Source organism: Homalodisca vitripennis, chromosome 5 (genome assembly GCF_021130785.1).
Source record: "Homalodisca vitripennis isolate AUS2020 chromosome 5, UT_GWSS_2.1, whole genome shotgun sequence".
NCBI lineage: Eukaryota > Metazoa > Arthropoda > Insecta > Hemiptera > Cicadellidae > Homalodisca > Homalodisca vitripennis.
This window is the reverse complement of record NC_060211.1, coordinates 85,833,193-85,857,267: the sequence shown is the minus strand read 5'-3', so window position 1 is coordinate 85,857,267 and position 24,075 is coordinate 85,833,193. Positions and strand designations below refer to the sequence as shown.

At 34.3% G+C, this 24,075-nt stretch overlaps 1 protein-coding gene across 1 annotated transcript; it reads left to right on the top strand.

Annotated features, from left to right (window-relative positions):
* Positions 1–7,911: 7,911 nt before the first annotated feature.
* On the top strand, positions 7,912–18,436 carry LOC124363537 (extensin-3-like). The gene is made up of 4 exons (XM_046818787.1): positions 7,912–8,127; positions 8,194–8,737; positions 14,612–14,710; positions 17,658–18,436. The coding sequence occupies exons 1-4, from the start codon at positions 7,912–7,914 to the stop codon at positions 18,434–18,436; spliced, it is 1,638 nt and encodes a 545-aa protein (XP_046674743.1).
* The last annotated feature ends 5,639 nt before the right edge of the window (positions 18,437–24,075 follow it).

Below are 24,075 nucleotides of genomic sequence, written 5' to 3'. Positions count from 1 at the left end.
TAACTGGTTTAAAATTACTATGTTTATAGTATTAACTCTAATAATACAAATATTTGTATTGTGTATAGCCGTTATAATGAATCCTTACTGGAAAAGACCTAAATTGTTTGCAAATTACCTAAGAACTATAAAACGTTTTCTAACATGCTTACGAGATACAACACTAGTTGATTGTCCCATGTGAATTAATATGCAAGATGACACAGGAAAAGGTAGAGACAATCTTAATGTGAATGGAGGTAGAAAACAACGCTTTGTTGCAAAGTGTAGTCACTGCTAGAATGCTGGCTTCTCGTAATAGCTAAGGCCACTAATTAACCAGAAGTACATAAGCCTTAAACTGTTTGTGGTTACATATACCGACTTTCGTATTGAGTAATATGATGTTAAGTGAAATGATGAGTAGGCCGGTATATGATGTGAGCACGCTCGCCACGCTCTAGCCAGGAGACTGACGGCCGTAACGACGACAGACTCCCTCAGCCAGCACTAACTAGTCCCAACGGACTCGCGCACTAATCGTCCGGAGGTAATACCAATTTCCTCCGCTCAATAATTTGTTTGTAAGATATTTGGCAAGGGTTGGTCTGAGGGCGCAGGCGCGGACACGGCGCAGCGCAGGCGCCATGTGCAGTTATTAAGCAGTTCCGGCCGAGCAGGCAGCACGCCGGCCAACTGTGCGCAAGGTGCACCCTCCCTCTCCCCTCCACCGTGGCGCGTGCAGGCGTACACCCAACACTAAATTGCTGGCAAGGGGACAATTTTCACCTTATGTTTATTAGGTTCTTTATCACCTCGGGTTTCTCTTAATCTGGTCTCAGGTGGTTTAGATGTACGCTCTCTCCGTTTCATAAACTTAATTAGCTCAACTACATCTAACCACGTCATATAAGTGTCTATTATGCTGCAATCCAACATAAACTAAACCAGAAAAATTCAGAAAACCTAATAATTATATTACGAGTAGAAAACTGTAATTATAATAATTTACCGTAATATGACATTACTTACTTGAGGGAAATGCTTAACCCTCAGACTTTATCACAGCATGTAACGAATAATGCAGAAAATATCTTTTCACCATGAAATACTCGTAGTATGAAAAAGGTATTTATCTACAAATTCAACAATGTTGATAATCTAGCGTATGAATTTCTAGGTTCTCTCTGCTCATTGAAAAATAAAGTGTTTTAAGTAGGAAGATACAGTGTCTTTTTACCATTTAATACCCAATGCGTAGAAATCCAATTCATGCCCAATATATATTTGTATGAACTTTTAGTTAGTCTAAAATCCGAAAGGGTTAAATGATTTAAAACCGGTTATCAATTTTTGATTACACTGTATAACAAGATTCAATTAAAGACATATTTAGATTTGTTCTTATTTTGGACTCCATAATCGCTTTTTACTTTTGTTGTTATCTGTTTCACGGTTATTCGTTGTCAAAAAATCAAATTAACAACATCAACTACTACATGATTTAAGTACATGTCGTATCCTACAAACTTGAATTTTTCTATCTGGGTCCTTAGGAACTTTTTATTTCAAGGCGACAATTTTGGATTATTTACAATACTCATATGCGTAGTAACTAGCAAACCAAATTTATGTGACGTTGTGTTTAAACCTTCAAAATTCTTTAGTTTTTCACAGATCAAATATCTGTAAACTTATGAATGTTTGGAAATACCATTCCATAGTGCATCTAAAACAGTTATGATAACCCAGGTGAATTAATTTTTTGTATTATGTTATCCTCGAAAATAAATATGGAAACTGAATTGAAACTTTATATGGGCATTACTTAAATTATAGATATCCTCTTTCATATTTGTACATCACAAACATATTAGCATCATAATTTACAAGATGTGAAACTTCCAAAGTTTACATATTGCAGCTTTATGCTATTTTATTCTATAGAAAACATTCTGATTTTTCTTCAAAATATAAAAAGGAAGTACTTTATCTCTAGTCAAAAATATTATTCTTGCTTTGGTGACAATTATTCTATCCGTTGCATTGGGCAAAGTGGGCTCGTTATAAAATTATATACACTGTGGATTTTACATTTCGTAAGCACAAACTCCATGTTATATATATGAAAGGATAATAAGTTATTCTTAGAATCGTGAGCGGAGTACTACATGTCTGAAAAAGCGAACTCTTGATTAGCAATACATAACGCGTCTTCCAAATATGGCAGCACTGTTTGGTAAAATCACAAAGGAAATATTTCGTTAATGAAAATGAAAAAGAGTCGTTAGTTAACTCTGAATCAATATTTTAGTATTGTGGTTGAATACATTGCTAACATTTGTTGTGTTATATGAGTATTATCGAAAGTTAATCAAGTTTTCCTCACAATGGCGTTGCAGTGGTGACCTTCAACCCCTGTGGCGTGTTATGACAAAATGTCAGTTACGTAGTAGATTACCCTCAGCCACAGGACTTACACCTGATGCCAAGGACGGAAGTGAGGTAGGGTGAAACTGGAGATACTCCACATGACCCGCGGCTTCCTTCCGGGGCGCACACGCCCACACGCGTCCTGACATGTACCTCCTACTCCTGATACTCCTATAGTCGGGCGGCTGGGGAAGAATTTGCAATATTTCTACAAGTTAAAACATGTTTTACTATTATTTTACATATATCATTATTGACTTCTATAGATCTAAATTAGCCTTTCAGAAAATAAAATGATAAGTGAATATTTAAACCAAATTTTATCACCTAATGCAACGATTCTAGAGTATGCTGAATTCTCAGAATTTTATAATACTTGTGCAAAACACGTGTACTCTCATGTTATTATGGGATTTTGATTGTCTCTTTATTGTTTTGGCCATATTTAAACCAATTAAGCTTAAATTATTTATAGGTTAGGTTTGTAGTTTTCGATAACTTGCGAAGGGCAGTGGTCATGAAAAACTGTTTGTAAATAGGTTGTTGTAAGTTTAAATTTAATGTTATAACAATAAAAATGTGTAACTGATCAAATTGATAATAAAGATGATAAAACCAATAAAATTTGACACAATGATTAACTTAGTATAAAATGATCGAGCAGAAAATGGAAAACCCTTTTTATCCTGTGGTATGAGAACTCACCATTTTTAATGAATAATTTAGATTTAGAATTTTAATAAAATTTGTAATTTCTCTGATAAAATAAAAATATTGTACACGAATATATTCAATACTACACGAACAATATGTCGTAACAATTTATTTATTTGCACCATATACTATGTATATAGTTAAAATACATGAATACTTCGGAAATAGCTCCTATATCAAGTATTATTTTTTTACTGATCGAAACACTCGTAACACTAGTCAGAATCTTTTAGATAGTAATATAAATAAGGAGGGTTGTTGAGGATATATATATATATATAATTTTCAAGTGACGTATAACACTCTATCCTTCCGTATTTTTTAACTTTGTTCATAACACATTTCCGTATCAAATCTGGGTTCTTTTGAATGATCCGTTGTATTATCATTGTTTGTGCGAATTCCAGTTTGACCGCTCAACCAGTTTAAATGTTCTTATATCTCTTTATCTGGTTATCGTGGAAGAGAACGTCCAAGCCATGACCAGGTGAAACTGTAGACTCTGTAAGAGTGAGTTACTAATACTCCACATCAATATAATTAATAATTGTCATTATAATTGGTTGTCTCTTTCAACCTTAGAAAGAGTTGTAGTTTCAAGAGGTTTTTGGTTTTTTCCAGAAGAACCACTAGGCCAAAAAAGCTATTTTTAAAGTTTCAAGGATGTGTATTAAAACATTGTAATGTTTCACGATTAGGTAGAATAACACTAGACCTTTTGCTCATAATCATGGCGCGTTTGAAAAATACCTAAAAGTAGGTCTGCGTCAGGAGTGTCACTCAAAAATTGTTCTCTGCCTTTCACCTCTGCGAACCAAAAATGTTTTTCACAAAACTAATACTGTAAAGAATTTTGACTCTAAATCTGCTTCTTTTTATAATGCAACGTATTAATTAAAGCTAGTGAAAATCACGCCTAGTAATATTACCAGTATTATAAAGTTTAAAGTATGTCACTAGAAACTTTTTAAACATGGCTACGTAGTATTAATCATTCTTGTCTAATCACCACCACTATCACATGTAATAATTGTGGATACAACGTGGACTACACTCATCTTGCACTTAAGTGTCCGCAAATTTCATTTCATTTCAGATTTAGGCTTCGAGTAACAAGTATTTTAAACGTCTTTTGGCAAAAACAGAAGAATGTGTGCCTGTAGCCTGTTGCGCAAACTTCCGTGTATTGTCAAAAGGTTGGCGTACGAGATGAATAGTTAGTTTGTTGTAAAGGTTGGCGTACGAGATGAATAGTTAGTTTGTTGTAAAGGTTGGCGTACGAGATGAATAGTTAGTTTGTTGTAGAGGTTGTCAGGTTTGTTCTAAAATTCAAATCAAATTTGTACTAAATGTGTAACGACTGGATTCAGAATGCTTTGGCGGTGATTAATTATTGCTTTACTAAGATTCGATAGAAGAGGCTGAAACCACCAAATTGTTAGCCTGGTGCAAAGAAGAGAGGAAGCAGCAAATCGTCGCGTCCAGTTTAAATGAAATCTACCGGGTTCTTTTAATCCAACATGCATCGAAATGTAGTTTTATGTTGGTAAATGCACCTAACATTGGTGCGATATGTGTACTGCATGTAAAATGATTAAATATGATTATCTCAGTAGAATTTAAATACTGTCATTGTCGTTATTTACGAATAGTCTAGAATTTCTTTCTAATGTCTAAAGTTCTTTCTATAATTCCTAGGGCTGGCAAACAATAATTCCTTTCTGTCTGTCTGTTCACACAATATCTAAAATACGAACTGACCTATAGACAAAAAAAAAAATGCATATACAGGGTGTTTGAAAAGTATGGGTACGGCTTAATATTTTAAAAACCATAGGAGATAACATCTATAAACTTTGCACAGTGTCATATGACTATGTAAATTATTTTTTCTTGCTATTGCCATGACATGCCAACCATGGGGGGACGGCCCACAGAGGACAACATGGAAATCTTAAATTGAAGCATGGGTCGAGTGATACCTCATTTGAAAGAGCTCACTTAGTAGAGTTGAATGCCGCAAACCGCATCTTAAAAGGTTTATCCAATCAGAAATGGCGGGTTGTTTTAGGTACACATTGTGAAGTACATTATGCGCTGCCATTTCTGACTGGATCGTCGTATTCTGATGCGGTAGGCGGCGTTTCACTCTACTACCCAATGTGTTTTCACTGACTTTTATTAATTAGCAAATTATGTCATAAATTTATAACAAAATAAATAAAACTAAAAAACATCGGTATTTATTGTGACATTTTTGCTTCTGAAAGTTTTTCTATATCTCTAGTGGTTCAGGAGCTACGTGGAAGTTTTCGGATTTTTTCGGACTGATGGTGAAAACTTTCAGTCCACGTAGCTCCTGAACCATTAGAGATATAGAAAAACTTTCAGAAGCAAAAATGTCTTATTTTGTAGAGTAGAATCTAAAAACAACATAAAATACAGGGTGTTTCATAAAATATTTTAAAGTTGGCCACCATATTGGAAAATGGCGGCCATCTTAAAAAAAATTTGAAAGTGTATTCCTGAGTAAAACTTAAAATTGAGCAAGTTCCAAATTTAAAGTGTGGTGCTAAGTCATGTAATTAAAAAGTTAGCTATTGGATCACTTTAAAAACTCACCCTGTATATATATATATATATATATATATAAATGTAATGAAAGTAACTAAACCCTTTAAAAAAATCTTTTTATTATATACACGTGTTTCGGTTTTTAACCATCATCAGTGTACATTAACCTCTAATAAATAATAAACAATTATATATACACATTTAGACCTTTTAAACATATGTTAAATTTAAATGACACAGATGTAATTTTCTTATTAGTAATCTGTATGTAATATTTTAATTTTTTCAAAAATTGGATTTGTCTTTTTTTTCAGATTACTATTTAAAATGTTATGAGGATCTTTATTATAATTTAGATAAATATGTAATTCTTCTTTTGTATTTAATTTCTCTCCTTTCCTTTCGATATCTAAAATTTCCATGTTCTTTTCAATATTTGTGTAGTTATGGTCAGTCTCCAATAAGTGTTCAGCAAAATTTGATTTTATTGTAGACATGTTATTTGTTTTCAAAGCATGTATGTGTTCTTTAAACCTTTTATTAAAATTTCTTCCAGTTTGCCCAATATAATAGCTTTCACAGTCACTACAGTTAATTTTGTATACTCCAGATTGTTTGTATAATTCCTGTTTGTCATCATTTTGGTTCACTTTGTTTTCAATAAGTTTAAATGTATTATTTCTTGTTTGGTGACTGATGGAGAATTTTGAATTTTGAAATGTGTTACATACATGTAAAAAGATATTTTTAAAAGGGTTTTAGCTACTTTCATTACATTTTATATATATATATATATATATATATATATATATATATATATATATATATATATATATATATATATATATATATCATAATATATACTGTCATTGTCGTCATTTACGTATAGAATTTCTTTCTAATGTCTAAAGTTCTTTCTATAATTCCTAGGGTTGGCTAGGATATATATAAAACAGATAGTGATCGAGTTATGTACAGTCCGACGGAAATAGTTGAAGTATTGCCGTAATTTAAATTAGTGTATCCGAAAAGTTATTAAAATAAAATTTTGCCTGTGCCATTTAAATTATTTTTTTTTATTACAGTCTAAGATAAAATTATTATATTGCTTATAAAGCACTAACAGTCCCATTTATTCCACTAATTTTTATTTGTTTTCTTACGATGTATATTACAAATATTACTGTGTTTAAACTGAATAATTCTTCCTTTATAGGTAAAGTAATGATTTAATACTTTACATAAATAATAAAGTGGTTTTACAGGTAAGTATGTTTTTTTATGGGATAGACTTTTTAAAATAATACTGTATTTTATATCATTATAATTATAGCTCGTAAACAGAAAAAGTAAAATTTCGGAGTTAAATGTTGAAATATTATATAGAAAATTAAAAGTAATAAAATACTAGGGTACACATTACAGTAGGTACTAATATTAATTTATTTACAATTTTCAAGCGCAATCTTTATACTTAATAAGTTATAAACATACAGTGTAAGGTATACTAGAAAAAGAAAATAACTAAGAGTGTTCTTAATTCTTAGGCACTGTATATAATATTAAAATTTTACGTTTGAAACGAAATATTGCTAACAAATTTAAAATTTTAAAATACTTCTCCAGCTTTGTAGAAGGTCATTATCAGTCATCAAATTGTAGGCAAAAATCATTCTAAACTATGCGTACATATATCCAAAAACAACCAACAAAAATAATGTTCATTGTATTTTCCTTTTAATTAACTGGTAAGTGTAAAATTAATTGGTCAGCCTGAGCAAATCACTTTTTTTTTTTGTATATGCTATGTTATATTTTTTATATATGCTATGTAATGTTTACCTTATTTTGAATTATTGTATTACTGTTGGATTTATTGTAATTATTTGTTGTTATTTGGAAATAAATTTATCATTATTATTATTATATTTAAAGTATGGTCCACTTCAACTTTAATAAACATAAAACATGGAGGAATCGTTTAAAAATAAAATGATACGGATAACATATTTGGTTTTTAACATATTTTCGAGATAGGTTACATGTACAATTAATTACGCGAGTACATTACCAGTGATAAAATAATGATATAATAACATGTTAGTACTGAACAAGTGATGTAACTGGTGTCGTAATCCAACTCGCAGATTGGTACGAGTATATATAGCGTTTGAAGGCAGATCTACCGCACATTCACACAGCAGGCCAACAATGAGGAGTCTTCTGGTACTGACTTTGATTGCTGTAGTTGTTTCTGACGAGACATCCCCGGACAAGAAACACGATAAGAGAGGCATCAATGACTTCGGCCACTATGACTTCAGTGGAGGCCATTTTGGAGGTCATGACTTGGAAGATGATGGTTACATTGGAGATTACGGCCAACATCATCACCACAAAGTTAAGACCATCACGATCCAGAAGGAGGTGAAGGTGCCGTACCCAGTCCATGTGGAGAAGAAGGTACCGTACCCTGTCAAGGTTCACGTCGAGAGGCCGGTCCCCGTCCACGTGCCGAAGCCTTACCCGGTGCACGTGACGAAGACAGTGCCTTACCCGGTGAAGAAGTACATTCCTGCACCTTATCCGGTAGAGAAGAAAATTCCGTACCCTGTGAAGGTCCATGTGCCCAGGCCAGTGCCATACCACGTATCCAAGCCTTACCCTGTCTATGTCGAGAAGAAGGTCCCCTATCCTGTAGAGAAGCACATCCCTTACCCAGTCAAGGTGCATGTTCCTCGACCTGTCCCCTACCACGTACCTGTGGTGAAGCACGTTCCTTACCCTGTGGAGAAGAAAGTCGCCTACCCCGTCAAGGTACCAGTTGAGAAGCCAGTGCCATATCCCGTGGAGAAGCCTTACCCAGTTGTAGTGGAGAAGAAGGTTCCATACCCAGTGGAGAAGGAGGTGCCATACCCTGTGAAGGTGCCTGTTCACATTCCAGTTCCTGTCCACGAAGACAAACATGAGAGCTACAGTCATCACTACGGTGGAGAAGGAGAAAGCCACAGCGGGCTCGGGGACTTCAGCAGCTCTGGTCATGAATACTGAGTAAAAGAGTTTGTAATTTGAAAAGGATTGAATTATAATTTACGTTTTAGAGATGCAAAATGTCCCTTGAAATTTGCCTGATTTTTACTGTAAAAAGTTTATTTGTTATTTTTTCACTGTAATAAAGGAAATTCTGTTACATAAACGACGTTGTTGTAATTTATATTGAAACACTATTTTTCCTTATATTCCACTTATAAAATATAACATATTTAATAAAATAAACATATAATGTTTATATTTATCAATTTCACAATGAAACCCAAGACCATAGGTGTAATACATTAAATTAATCACTCAAAATAGACCTTCGCTTGCAAGTGTTGAGATCACAGTGAAGATTTCAGTATGTCTTGTACAAATGTAATGAAATGAAATTGTCCTTATTTTCAAGGGCGGAGTTAGTACTGATAAGTCTTCTCTTCCCTCAACTTCAAAACAATTACAGTTAAATAGAATATTATAATATTAAATATAAGTAAAACCTAAATAATTTCAATAAGTTCTTACAATACAAATTTGACCTAAAATCATACTGAAAAGATCAATAAAATAAAATAAAACTCTTACTAATCTTAATTATTATTTAACACATCTTCCTCATTGAAACTTAATGCTTCTCGTCTTTGCTGAAGCACTACTGCTACGTCCACCCATCATGCACAAACCAATCCTTAAGAATTACGTCTCAGAGGTTGTTAAACATAGCTGTTCGATGGACAGGAATAATGAGTCAAGAAGATCCATACCACATATTGTGTGTGCGTATTTACGGAAGACTTAAAGACAAATCAGTCGGACAAGTAATTAGGAGATCCAGTTTTAAGATTTGCGTACATAAGAGTAAGGATGTCATAGTTACGTAGCTCCCTCAGTTTAATAATAGAAATTGCTTAAAATATCGAGTCACGTGATAATGGCATCTCAAATTACAATGTAACAAAGCCAAAAGTTTTATGCACGTTGAAGCCTGTTAGAGGAGCGTAACATTTATGTAATTTATTACCACATCACAGTAGTTAAAGTGAGGAAAAAGTCTCTACTAGTATTACCTTAACATCAAAAGGCAAGGATACAGCAAAGGGTTTGAAGCTATGGACTCCAGCAAAATCTCTGTTGCTAGTTTTATTAATGTGATCAGTTCTTTTTCTCAACAGCATTCCAAGACTTTTCACCCTGTCACAGTAGTCAAGACCTTGAACATTGGTAGTCAATTTCTTGTTTATGTCCAAGTCAGTTTCGTTAGTTAAAGTATGTCGTTAGTTCGTACAGTTTCTTATGTATGTTATGTTTTTTTTGTTTCTGTTTCTGTTTGTAGTTTTAGTCTTGCCATGATTACGTTTTCGGCCATGCTGTGATGCCCATAAATTGATATAGTTCGTGTCATAATTATTCAAAATAACATTGTTGTTAAAATCACTAATTGTACAACGTTTATAAATTTGAAAATCATCTATATATAAGTGACATTGGGAGTTTGTAATAAAATTAGTAACAGTATTAATTTAAAGAGAAACTAACAAAGGTTCCATCAAAGAGGGACTCCACGAGAGACAGATCTCCAACAAGACTCAGTCCCTCCGGATCTTAAACCATTTTGAGCAACCAATTTCAGTCAACGCAGCCATTCAAAAACCAAATGTTTCCAACTCAAAAAGTAGAAGAGAATGATAGGTTTGATTGTATAATAAGCTATAAATATGCTGTATCTTGTAATTACTAACCAAAACATGGTATTATTACGTACACCGTCCTTAAGAAACACCATTTATTAGCATCTGCTCAGTTGTCTATTGGGTTTTAGTAAACATAAAAGATAACACAATAATTTAGCCTTACTATAGAAACTTACTTAAAACAAGATATTATTTTTTTGAATTGAATTAACAATCTAAACGAAATACAGTAATGTTATGAAAAATGTAACGTTTGCTATCGTTTTATATAATTAATGTAATCCTAATTACTTAATTATTAATCATATTCCAAAAGCCACACACGTTTTCCTCCATAGCTTGCTCCACTTTTCCTTGACAAATGTTCCATTATGTATAACAAAACAAAACCACAAGCACAGCAAGGATAGCATGTGTTGTGTTGCTGTACATTGCTATTCTTTTAGAGTTGGAACAAAAATATTATGCGACTGAACGTGTTCAGTTAACACAGACTTTCGTGTACAATCATTGGTTTTTAAACAACGATGCAACAAAATAAAAAACAAAACCAAAAGTAATGAGTTAAAATTGTATACAATAAAACCAATGCGAAAATATAGTGTGTGTTGTGATCGGTGCGTGGTTGACAGACGATACTGTCGGTAGTTCTCTTCTCCGCACTGCCAGCAGTTGTACCGACCCCAGCCTATTCTCATCCTTAGTTCATATGGTCATTGACATAGTTATTACTACATATAGAGTTCTTACATCATTTTACCTTATATCAGCCTTAAAATAATACAATGAGATAATGGCATTTACACATTTTGATTTATATAACGATCCCAGTTATTTATCCACTTATTTAAGTGAAAAAATATTCAATTTAGGATCACATCGCAGGACCCACAAGACGTTTTACTAGATCAATCAAATATTTTCTCTACTCTGATCAATGAGAAAAAAAATGGTTTTAATATCCTTTATAGTCGTTATTGACAGACTTCAAAAAACAGATCTTAATAAATTATGGTAATTATTGAAAACGCATTCAGGTTACCCTTAGTAGTGTTAGAATCCAATCACGTGAGCAATCCATCCTTTTTTTGTCCTATAAAGATTAAATATTACATTATAAAAATAATATCACAATAGAGTTCAGTTGATAATTAAACGTTGTTGATTAAACGTTCACAGTTAATCTTGCTTTTATTTGAGGGATTGATCAAGTTTTAAGGGAATCAATCAAATACAGTGTAGTGTGATTAATTGTTTTATAATTGTTCCGTTTGATGTATGTCTATTTATCCTTGGTTAATGTTATTGAGTAATAAATTGATAACATTGGATTTAATACGATGGAGTACTATATTTCTGAAACGGAAGGAGTTATATGTATCATGTATCAGTTATACATATTTCAGTGTTCATACTTAAGTGATTCCAAGGTTATTCAAATTTGCGAAACATTTTTATTTCTTGTTTTTACGTTTACGAGTAGCATTTCTGATTCTGATTAATTATATTTCCGACTCTAAATTTGAGTTTTCTCTTTTGCACCGACAAATAGTTCATATTTATTTATTTTTTATTTTTTTGTGAGGCTGGATTCAAAGCAGTACGATTTTCTGAATTGTGTAGATGTTTAAAAAAAGAAAATACATTTATTTCCAGCCATAAAAACACATTAAACATCCATAGTAACTAAGTATAGAAAGGGATCCTCGCATGGGGATCCTCGTAACCTGTGCGCGAGAATCGAGTCCAATCAGTCCACATTCAGTTAACCAAGTGATATATTTAAAATAATTAACAGCAATTTTACACATTCTTTGTTTTTGAAGTGGAAATAACAGAAGCAATATATCTGGCCGTACAGACTGTGGCTCTAACTATAGCAAGGTACAAATATGTAGTAAAATTATAACCCATTAAGGGCATAAATAGTTTTGCCCTGTGTAACTCATTTCCAAATAGCAAACATTCCACGCATGATTGATTTCAGAAAGAGACACAATCACAAGTTTTACCTAGTACCACCTAATTTGCGATACATCCATCCTCTCTATCCCACACATGCCTACACACACACACACACACACACACACACACACACACACACACACACACACACACACACACACACACACACACACACACACACACACACACACACACACACACACACACACACACACACACACACACACACACACACACACACACACACACACACACACACACACACACACACACACACACACACACACACACACACACACACACACACACACACACACACACACACACACACACACACACACACACACACACACACACACACACACACACACACACACACACACACACACACACACACACACACACACACACACACACACACACACACACACACACACACACACACACACACACACACACACACACACACACACACACACCACACACACACACACACACACACACACACACACACACACACACACACACACACACACACACACACACACACACACACACACACACACACACACACACACACACACACACACACACACACACACACACACCACACACACACACACACACACACACACACACACACACACACACACACACACACACACACACACACACACACACACACACACACACACACACACACACACCACACACACACACACACACACACACACACACACACACACACACACCACACACACACACACACACACACACACACACACACACACACACACACACACACACACACACACACACACACACACACACACACACACACACACACACACACACACACACACACACCACACACACACACACACACACACACACACACACACACACACACACACACACACACACACACACACACACACACACACACACACACACACACACACACACACACACACACACACACACACACACACACACACACACACCACACACACACACACACACACACACACACACACACACACACACACACACACACACACACACACACACACACACACACACACACACACACACACACACACACACACACACACACACACACACACACACACACACACACACACACACACCACACACACACACACACACACACACACACACACACACACACACACACACACACACACACACACACACACACACACACACACACACACACACACAGGGTGAATTGGGACAATGTATTGTGACTTATATTAAAATGAATAAAGAGTTTGTGAACTGTGAACACACACACACACACGCGCGCGCGCGCGCGCGCACGGAAACAGGCACACACAGAAACACAGGCTGACACAGACAGACACCCACGCACAAACTACCGAGATACGTAAGTACCCCGGCATTTACGTTGCCCTATAAGTGGACTTAAAGACATCAATCCCTGTTCTACCTAATTCTACTAGCCAATTATTAACTACTTTCTTATATGAATAATAACTGCATGGACCGGGAGTTTTCATTTGGTGAGGTAATTTTGAGAAAACAATACTAGCTATATAAAAAGTTTCTGTAAAATTTATATACTGTATTTATTGATTCTTGGTGTTATAATACCCGAGTTAATCTGTGTTCTTGTAACGTATGGGTGGTTGGTTTTTTGAACATATTTTCTTTATTTTTTAAAATATATAAGATTATTGTTCTTGCATATAACTGAGTTATATTAAAAACCTTGAACTCATTAAATAAAAATTCAGATGAGTAACTAGTTGGTTTTTGTAATGCCGCTTTCAAAATGGCTTTCTATGAAGTATGTAATGGTAGACGAATAGTTTGATATGCTCCGCCCTAAGCAATAATACAAAGTTGTAATAATGATTGTACATATGCGTGATAAACTGTTTTCATCAAAACAGGCGTTAATATTTTATGAAGAAGAGAAAATATATAAATAAACTTTCTTAATCTGTTCTTTAACAATTGCACATGAGCTGTCCACTTAAGTCTACTATCAAATATTACACAATCTGACAATCTTTCAACAGTTTCGCAGCCACATTCATTCTGGCCTGAACAAGTATGGAGTTTCAAAGTAAGGTTCACAGGATCTCCGTCAGCTCTCAGTGATATTGCCATGCACTTGGTTTTATGTAAATTGACTGTGAGCTGATTTTGGTCAAACCATCGTTTGACAGTGCGCAGCCCCCGCTCCGCCGCTCAATATGCTTCCCCCCAGGTGGATCTCTCGAACAACAAGGCTGTGCCATCTGCATATAGAAAGATCTGGCCACCTAGTAGGTAAATTTTACCAATATTTTTTATATAAGTTAGAATCAATAGTGGTCCTAATATACTACCTTGAATAACCCCATATTCAACCTCTTTGGTTAAAATTAGTTGTACGATTTTCTGAATTGTGTAGATGTTGATATTTTAATTGAAAATTTTAAAATAAAACCCTAGAAGCCTGTGAGAAAGAACCCATATTGATCTTTAATTTGACGAATTGATTTAGATTCACCTTGTAACATTCAAATCTGGCCCCCAACACTTACCTTTAAACTGTGTTAGCCACCTTGCCGATATTTTGTGAACCAGAAAAATGTGATAGCCTTGACTCCGGCCTTACAAATATTCGAAAATTCAACACATTATTATTATCAAACACAAATTAAATTCTTTAATGAATTTAGACTGCATAATTTACTTATATGCAGTAATAAGTAAAATGAAACAATCATTATCATTGATTTATCAATTATTTAATTATCATCAATTTATTCTTAGTAGCAATTAAAGTATCGAAAATGTAAGAAAGCGTTTGGATAAATATTAGTTAAATTTTTAAAATGAGACATTTCCCATTGATAGATATGTGAAGAGAGGAAACAGAAGCAAATCGCGTCCATTTTAAATTTCATTTATCGGTTTTTATAATACTATGAGCAACGAAATAAAGTTTTATTTTTGTAGTGTAAACTCACCACCATTGATACGATCTGAGATCTACATGTATATCATATATGTGCGATCATATATATTTATCTCAGAAGACTTTAAATATAATTATTATAGATATTTAATTAAAGAATAGTAATAAGTTCTTCCTATCGTCCGAATGGCTGGGCAAACTTCATTTATGTCTCTACGCACAATATCTCAAAAACGAGCTGACCTATAGACTTTAAATTTTCATGAAGCCTATTGTATTGGGCTGCAGTGTTCTATATTAGGAACACTGAGTTCAATTATGGTGCACGCTATTCCATGGGATTTAGCTGAGCGTTAGCGAATAATTTTTATTTGGTTTTATGGGTCATGATGGCAACGAGAAAATAGCAGAATAAATAAATATTCAAACAAACTCGCTATACTCATAACTCATAGCATATTTTAATATGTGAAAAACTCGTATTAATAAACGTGGCCTAATTTTCTCAACACATCTAGCTTCACTTTATGGTGATTTGGCGGTTAGACCTTTAATATGTATATACTGACATGAAACCGAATAAATAAACAAAAATGTGAGTGCGTCATGTAGCAATATATCTCGAGAAATATTTATCTACGGACTTTCAATTTTGCATAAAACTGTTCCACATAGACATGAACGAGTTTTATTATGTTGCATGTCAAACCATGGAATTTGGCTGAGTGTGTTGAAGCCTATCACTCAGTTGGCTGACAGAATTGATCTTTTGTATGTATTGATCCTGGGAATATAAAATATTTTTGTCGTATTATTATCCGCCGCTGTATCTCCCAATAATGAAATGAGTTAGAGACTTGAACTTTTAAATTGCACTTTGGTGAAGTCTGTTACACAAAACATGATGTGGCTTACACCTAATTTGTAGTTTATGAAACACGCCGAAGATAAAATGTTCCACAACTATAGATGCATTACAAAACTCGCGTACAGAGCTAGGAAACTGATGTATTAACTACGTTGCAATTAGAGTATAATGAACTCTTATAAAACAGTAAATTGGGGATTATATTTCATGTAACCATTTTAACAAAAGCTAACAAAGCAATGAAACTCATGTTGAGTTGTACCTTCAGTGGAACTTTACGGACTCATAGGATATCTGTACAACCGTAAATTTATGAATTAGTTGGTCTGGAACCTATGTATAAACCATATAGCGATCAAGTGTTACCATTATGATAAGTACTAATAGTATTACTTCAATTTAAAATAGTATTTTCTGAAAAGTGATTGAAATAAACTTTTTCCTGTACCATTGAAAACGTTTCATTATATTGCAGTATAAGGTAAAATAATTATATTGCTTATAAAGCAATAACAGGCTAATTTATTCAATTAACTATTATATATCTTCTTACGATGAATACTACATTAAAAATATTACCGAATTTAAACTGAATATTTCTTCCTTAATAAATTTTGATATAAAGTAAACAATTATTTAATTATTAACTTAATAAAGTGTTATAGAGATAAATATTGTTTATATCAAAAAAGAAATAATTCAGTATATTGTATCATTATAATTTATACAACTCATAAACAGAAAAGTATAATATTTTGGAATAAAATGTAAAATAATCTATAGATGAATAAAATACTAAAATACACATTAAAATACTAGTATTAATTTATTAACTCAAGTATTCTTCAAAATGAAAAACATACATTAAAAGATATAATAGAAAGCGCTTTCAAATAAAACAACGATGTATAACTAATACGAAGAAACTAAAAGAGTTTTAAATTCTTATGAACTTTAAATAATATCAAAGATTTTTATGGTGGAAATCGCGACGAAAAATTGCTTTTACAATTCCAATTTTAGAAAATTTCTACACCGCTGTGGAAGGCCGTCTTCATTCAACAATTTTCAGACCAATATAACAATTGCGACCAAAGCAGACATATTGTAAGAATGATCCACCACACCTTAAATATATATTGAAAGTGGGAGGTATTATTCAAAATTTAAATTATGTGGATTTAACATTTGGTTTTTATTTATTTCCCAGATAGTTCATTAGTACAATGAATTACGCTAGTACATAACCTAAGATAAAAGAATCATATAATAATATGTTAGCAGTGAACAAGTGATATAACTGGTGTCGTAATCCAGCTCGTACGTGGATATACAGGTATATATATAGCGCTTGCAGCTAGCTCTACCGCACATTCACTCAGCTGCCCAACAATGAGGAGTCTTCTGGTACTGACTTTGATTGCTGTGGTTGTTTCTGAAGAGATATCACCAGGAAAGAAACACGATAAGAGAGACATTAAGGATTTCGGCCATCACGACTTCAGTGGAGGACACTTTGGAGGGCATGACTTGGAAGACGATGGTTACATTGGTGATTACGGCCACAAAATTAAGACTATCACTATCCAGAAGGAGGTGAAGGTGCCGTACCCTGTCCATGTGGAGAAGAAGGTGCCGTACCCAGTCAAGGTTCACGTCGAGAGGCCGGTCCCCATCCATGTGCCGAAGCCTTACCCGGTGCACGTGACGAAGACAGTGCCTTACCCGGTCAAGGAGTACATTCCTGCACCTTACCCGGTAGAGAAGAAGATACCATACCCTGTGAAGGTCCATGTGCCCAGGCCAGTGCCATACCACGTATCCAAGCCCTACCCTGTTTACGTCGAGAAGAAGGTTCCCTACCCTGTAGAGAAACACATACCTTACCCAGTCAAGGTGCCCGTACCTCGACCTGTCCCCTACCATGTACCCGTTGTGAAGCACGTGCCTTACCCTGTGGAGAAAAAGGTTCCATATCCCGTCAAGGTACCAGTTGAGAAGCCAGTGCCATACCCCGTGGAGAAGCCTTACCCAGTTGTAGTGGAGAAGAAGGTTCCCTACCCAGTGGAGAAGGAGGTGCCATACCCTGTGAAGGTGCCAGTGCATATTCCAGTTCCTGTCCATGAACACAAACACGAGAGCTACAGTCATCACTACGGTGCAGAAAAAGAAAGCCACAGCGGACTCGGGGAATTCAGCAGTTCTGGTCACGAGTACTGAGTAAAAGAGTGAATTATTTTGGGCATAATTATTGAGAAGAAAAATGATGTATGATAATAATTGAAATTCCACTAATCTTTATTGTTTGTAATAAAATTAATAAAATCCTGTTAAGTATAGTACGTTTATATAAATAATTTCCAAGCCCTACTTTTACTTTTATACCATGTAAAACAATATAAAATAATCAATAAGATAAATTACTTTCGCCATGAAAGCTATGGGCCTATGTTAATTAAGTTATTTTAACTAAGTTAAACATTACACTCCCACAAAATAGACTTCCGCTAGCAAGCGTTAAGTTCACTATGAAAGGTCCTTATAGATTTGTAAAAAACGTTGTATCATTAAATGTTGCACTTAATTTATTTCCTGTAAATTGTAATGAAATTAAATGCTCTTTATTTTCAGAGTTGGTGTTAGAACTAATGAATGAGTCCTCTCTTATGACTCATGTTGGACCGCCTTCTTGCCACGATAAAAAAATTTGTTAAGAAGTGTGTATATTTGTGGCCATTATAAAGTTTCTAGTATTTTTTGTTATATAGATAATTTTTTGTTATGTTCCAATGAATAAAATACATGCCACAGATTAGAGAAGCCTACTTCTGTTAAAAGACAACTAAGATGGGTGTCTTTAAATGTATATTAAAAGTTATAAAGTAAAAGTTTCATTTACATCTAATAATTAATATTTGCTAAAGATGTACAGTTAAAAGTACATTAACAATGACACTATTTAGGTTATTGTATCTTTATTAGTTGAAAAATATTTCTAATATTTTAGAACATTTAGAGCAGGAATTGATATATTAGTTCAAAAGCACAGTCCCAAGTTACGTATTAGGACATTTTATAAGGTAAATGAGTACTTACATAAACGGTGAAACCTAAAAACGCGTGAAAACTAAGGCCCCTTGCATATTACACGTTTCTGCACGTACTGGGAAAAGACAGACAATTTTCCTTATTTGATTGTTGAAATGCAGGATAATTTCACATTGTACGGTTTCAACACGCTTTGGACTGTTAGAACATTGAAGTAGATCTAAAAGATAAAAAAATATCACAATAGACCTATTACACATTTCTCTATAAGATTTCATGTATTTGATTGAACAGCTTACATGATTTAAATAATACATTTAAACTCGAGAATTGTAGGACCGATTTTTATGACATTTTGTGTTTTTGGATTTGTCTTTGTACGAAATAGGATAATAAGTATTAAAATGTCTTTATAGTTCACAAGGTTCCGCCCTACTGGCCCGTAAAAGTTGAGGAAATATCCATAAGGAATGCATAGCAGCAAACATATGATATTAAGTGAAAGAGCCTGTTAACATTTAATCAGCTGTTCTTTGTAAACATATATAATTTGACAAAACAATATTATATGTTTACGTCATAATTGCCATTTTTAATTTCTTAATATTTATAGTTTGAAAGAATAGAGCAAGCTTTCAACAAAAAGTAACAGTGAAACATAGTTAAATTACAGTTTGAACTTTGGATCTGTACCCACAGATGTAATGTGACTGGTTGTGACATTTATGTGTGACTTTTTCAGAAAGAGTTCAGATTTATTTAATTTCGTTTATAATAGAGAAAAATACATTTTATTAATGAGTTAAAATATAAACTTTATTTTATTTAAGTTTCATAAAAAGTTATTTATGTTCAAAGTTAAGTTATTTTAGTTCATTTTATTTTTGAAACAAGAAGTTAACTAAAATTTAATTTATTTTATTTGAAAGAAGAAAACCTTTTTTAAGAAAACGAAAGTTATTGTGTATCTAACAAGTACAAGAATTGCTGTTGTAAGTCCCCTTTAATTTGAAATTAATGAATTGCTAATTAAGGGGAACACTGCGCCCTATCTTTTTCCATGTTAACATATATTCCTTTTTCTTAGGACCTACATAAGATACCTTGCTACTGTTTGTTTTATCTGAAAGTACAACCTTTCTGCTTCATACTGAACCAAACCTTTTAACATTTGTACAATTTTTAATATTTTTCTGAATTTTATAAACATTATCTACAAAAAAGTATTCTAAAATTAACTTTTTAATTTTATTTGTATATTTAATTTAATATTTATCAATATTTTAGTGGTTCCACGTGAGAAGATAGATGTAATACACTAGCAGTAAAAATTTGAGGATGATATCTCAAAGGAGTTCTGAGAAAAGGAACATGACATTCGAAAAATACAAGTTTCAAGTTTTCGGAAAATGTGAAAGAAGAAAGGCACTATAAGCGTATAACAAAACAGCCTACCTAAGACATTGAACTTCAATATAATCCTGATCCATATGATGGCTCTTCTCCCTCAAATTTGTCTTCGAGTCTTCTTTTTAGCAAGTTTTTATGCTGTCTTATCTTTTTTTCGAGCTCATCTTCGGCCTTCTCTGCTGCTTTGATTCTTCGTTAGTCGACTCTTCTTTGACAGCCATATATTAAGTTTTTTCCAGGTTTGAATCCCACATTCCTCCAATAATTTGCAAAGAATCATTGCACCATCATTAAAACAAGACACTGCCAAATACACCTAAGCTAAGAGTTTTTAGCCTAACAAATATTCCTTTAGGAACAAAACTCCAAATGACATTATTGAGCGAATCATTACTGTTCTGTGTTTTGCCTCCCAAACATTTTTGCAGCAATCTGGTATCAGACAAATCTCTGAAAATTGGTTTTATGAAAGCCATTATACAAGCTGACAAGTGGAATTGTTTTGTGTGATAATATGTTTCATTTTCTCTTATAGCTTTCCGATACTTGCACCAAGTGTCAACGCTGTCCGGACATAGCCCATGCTGAGGATTGTCATTAGATGATGATATGTGAAAAAATTCAGCCCAGATTGCTTTTTTCATATCTTTAACATTTTCATAGTTTCGCCTAGTAGCTAAACCATAATACTTTTGAATCTGGAGGATGCCTGCATCGGTCAACCTTCTCTGCCACCAAGCGATGTACCATCAGGAAGTTTCTTATTTGTCGATTTCAAATAACGAAGTCTGGTCCCCATTCTCTTCTGCACATGTCCAATACACTCAAATCTTTTCTACTTTAATATCACCATACGGCTTACTTTCAGGCACTGCAGCATGAGCCTTTGTATCTCCATCGCCTAAATATTCGGTGTAGCGTACAGTGTACAAATCCTGGAATCGCTTGAAAATGTTTACAGCACCAGTAACTTCCATGGCACCACTTGAACCCCTAAAGTTGCCTGAACACTCAACATCATGCCTATCTTCTAGTCTCCCCTTGCACAAGCAATGCTTGGACAAAATCTCTACATCTACCACTTTGCCTGTGATCAGAGATGTCGTCACCGTTTAGGGATTTGTGGCCTCTACGCTGCCACGAACCATCAACAGCTACTGCCATGTCAGTAGATTTCTCATTGAGATCAATAGTCTCTAGAACTGCTTTTGACATAGAAAATTTACAAATCTTAGCAGCATGAGTATTTAAAAGCTCCTCATATAAATGAAACCTAGCATAGGGAGTGTCCAAGTTCATAACACTACACAGTTTTTCAGCTGCAATGTGACCTTTACCAATCTTGCGTAGGCCTAAAACCAATCTTACGTTCAGATCATATATCTTATGGTATTTACCTGCTTTATTGAACACAACACTTCACAATCTTGAAACTTGGTTGAATGTTCCTCACAATCGTTACACTTGATTACAATTTCACAGGCCAAACCAGAAATTCTGTTCTTTGATAAAGTCATAGAGGATTTACAATCTTTGCATGTAGCAATCTTGCTTATAGATTCCTCTAGTTTTGACAAATCAACAATTGTATAGTCAAAATTATCTGTTACTTTCTTTTGATAGTAATCTAAACCTTCACTAAGCTTTTTTAAAGATGAAGAAGTAGGCCTAGGCCTAGTCAAATTAGAAGCTTGCTCTGGAGTTTGATCTTTCCTAGCTGAATTTGTACTTTGATTACCGTGAAACCTTCGTTTCTTGAATACTTTAGAAACACTTCGAGGTATTTTACTCGACAAACATATATTAATTATATGAAATGTTGTAATAAATTACAAACCAATATAGACTTCTTGATAACACTAAAACTATAGTAAACATAACCATAAAGACAACCACAAGAATGTAGAAAGAAGCAGAAACCTCAGCTGATAGTTGCAGTAAAGGTATTGACAAAGAGAAATGAAAAAAACATATTCAACCACAATATCACTATAACAGATGACTTTCTACTAGAAAGAAACCAACACATTCTAACACTTCGACCGGGGGACCGACTTTTAGGCATAACATCTTGAAAACACATTCCATGGTATTCAAAATAATTTGCATTTGTTAAAATATAATGCCCATGTGTTATATATCATTTTAAAGAGGAGATTTCAGACTACAAGGTGCAAGCAAACAAAGAAAATGTAAAAAAAAATTGTTTCGTGCAGTGCTCCCCTAAGAAACAATTTTAAAGCAATTTGGGAAAATATTCTCCTTCTATATATCCTAATAAGTATAATTAGTGAGATCTTAGACTGGATAGTTAAGGGCAGTTAAACTATTCAAAAGGTTATGTCAATAGGTTTTGTGCAACTTGCGGATCGCTCTTCAATTTGCTTACATGGAAACAGTAAAAATCCGAAATTTTCTTAATTGTTGACTATTTCCATGGATTCAAAGTGTCTTTACTTTAAGATTTTGAGCTAGTCGGACGTGTTTTTCAAAGCTCTTTTCCAGCAAACAAAGCTCAGTTCGGTTTCATTTCAAGGTTTTCTTCTAAAGAAAAGTTACAGAGAATCTCGGAGGCTAACCAAAGAGTTGTTCGTCTTCCCAGTTGATAGCCTTTAACCAAGAAGAAGAGTTAACGCAGTCTCCGGCTACCAACGACCTATTTGAAAGGTTGATTTAGGAATACTAGGAGGTCTTCGCTGATAAATCCACCTCAGTAGGAACCGCAGGAAGCAAAGGGAGTCTACCAGAGTTCCATCTTTTGGAAGAGGACCCAACCTCAGCAAAGAAGTCTACAAGGTCTTAACTCGGAGGAAAGTTAAGGACAATCTTCAAGGAGTACCACACCTCTGTTTGTACGATCTAGAAGAAACACCGAACCCTTTCTAATCTAATCTTCGAGCTTCCGCTCCAGCAGGTCAGGCGTACAGAGCCTAAGGTCGATCTTCAAGCTTCCTCAGGGGAAAGTTTCTGCGACTCATCGAATTCTTCATCTTATTGAACTCGACTCCTAAAAGCACTCCTCAAGGTTTACAAGAGTATCTTTGGCCAGGCACTATTTCCAAAACCACCTGGAACCAATCGCCAATTGCGTCTACTAGTAAGGCGATGTGGGGTGGAGTATTGGTGTAACAACCATGGGAGCGGTGATGAAGTGGATGACCGCTACACTATGTCGCGATGGTCGGGGCGGCATAGACACCGGGGGGAGGACACCCTCAACACTCCCCCCCCCCCGGCTTGTTTCTCTCTCAACACTAGTATGGAGAAAAGAGAAACTAATGAAGATTCAAGGATTTCTGAAGAACCTATTCCTTTAAGGAATAAATGATCAGTACTGAGACAAGAGAATCTGATGAAGATTTAAAGAATTCTGAAGAATCTTTTCCTGTTTGGTATAAATG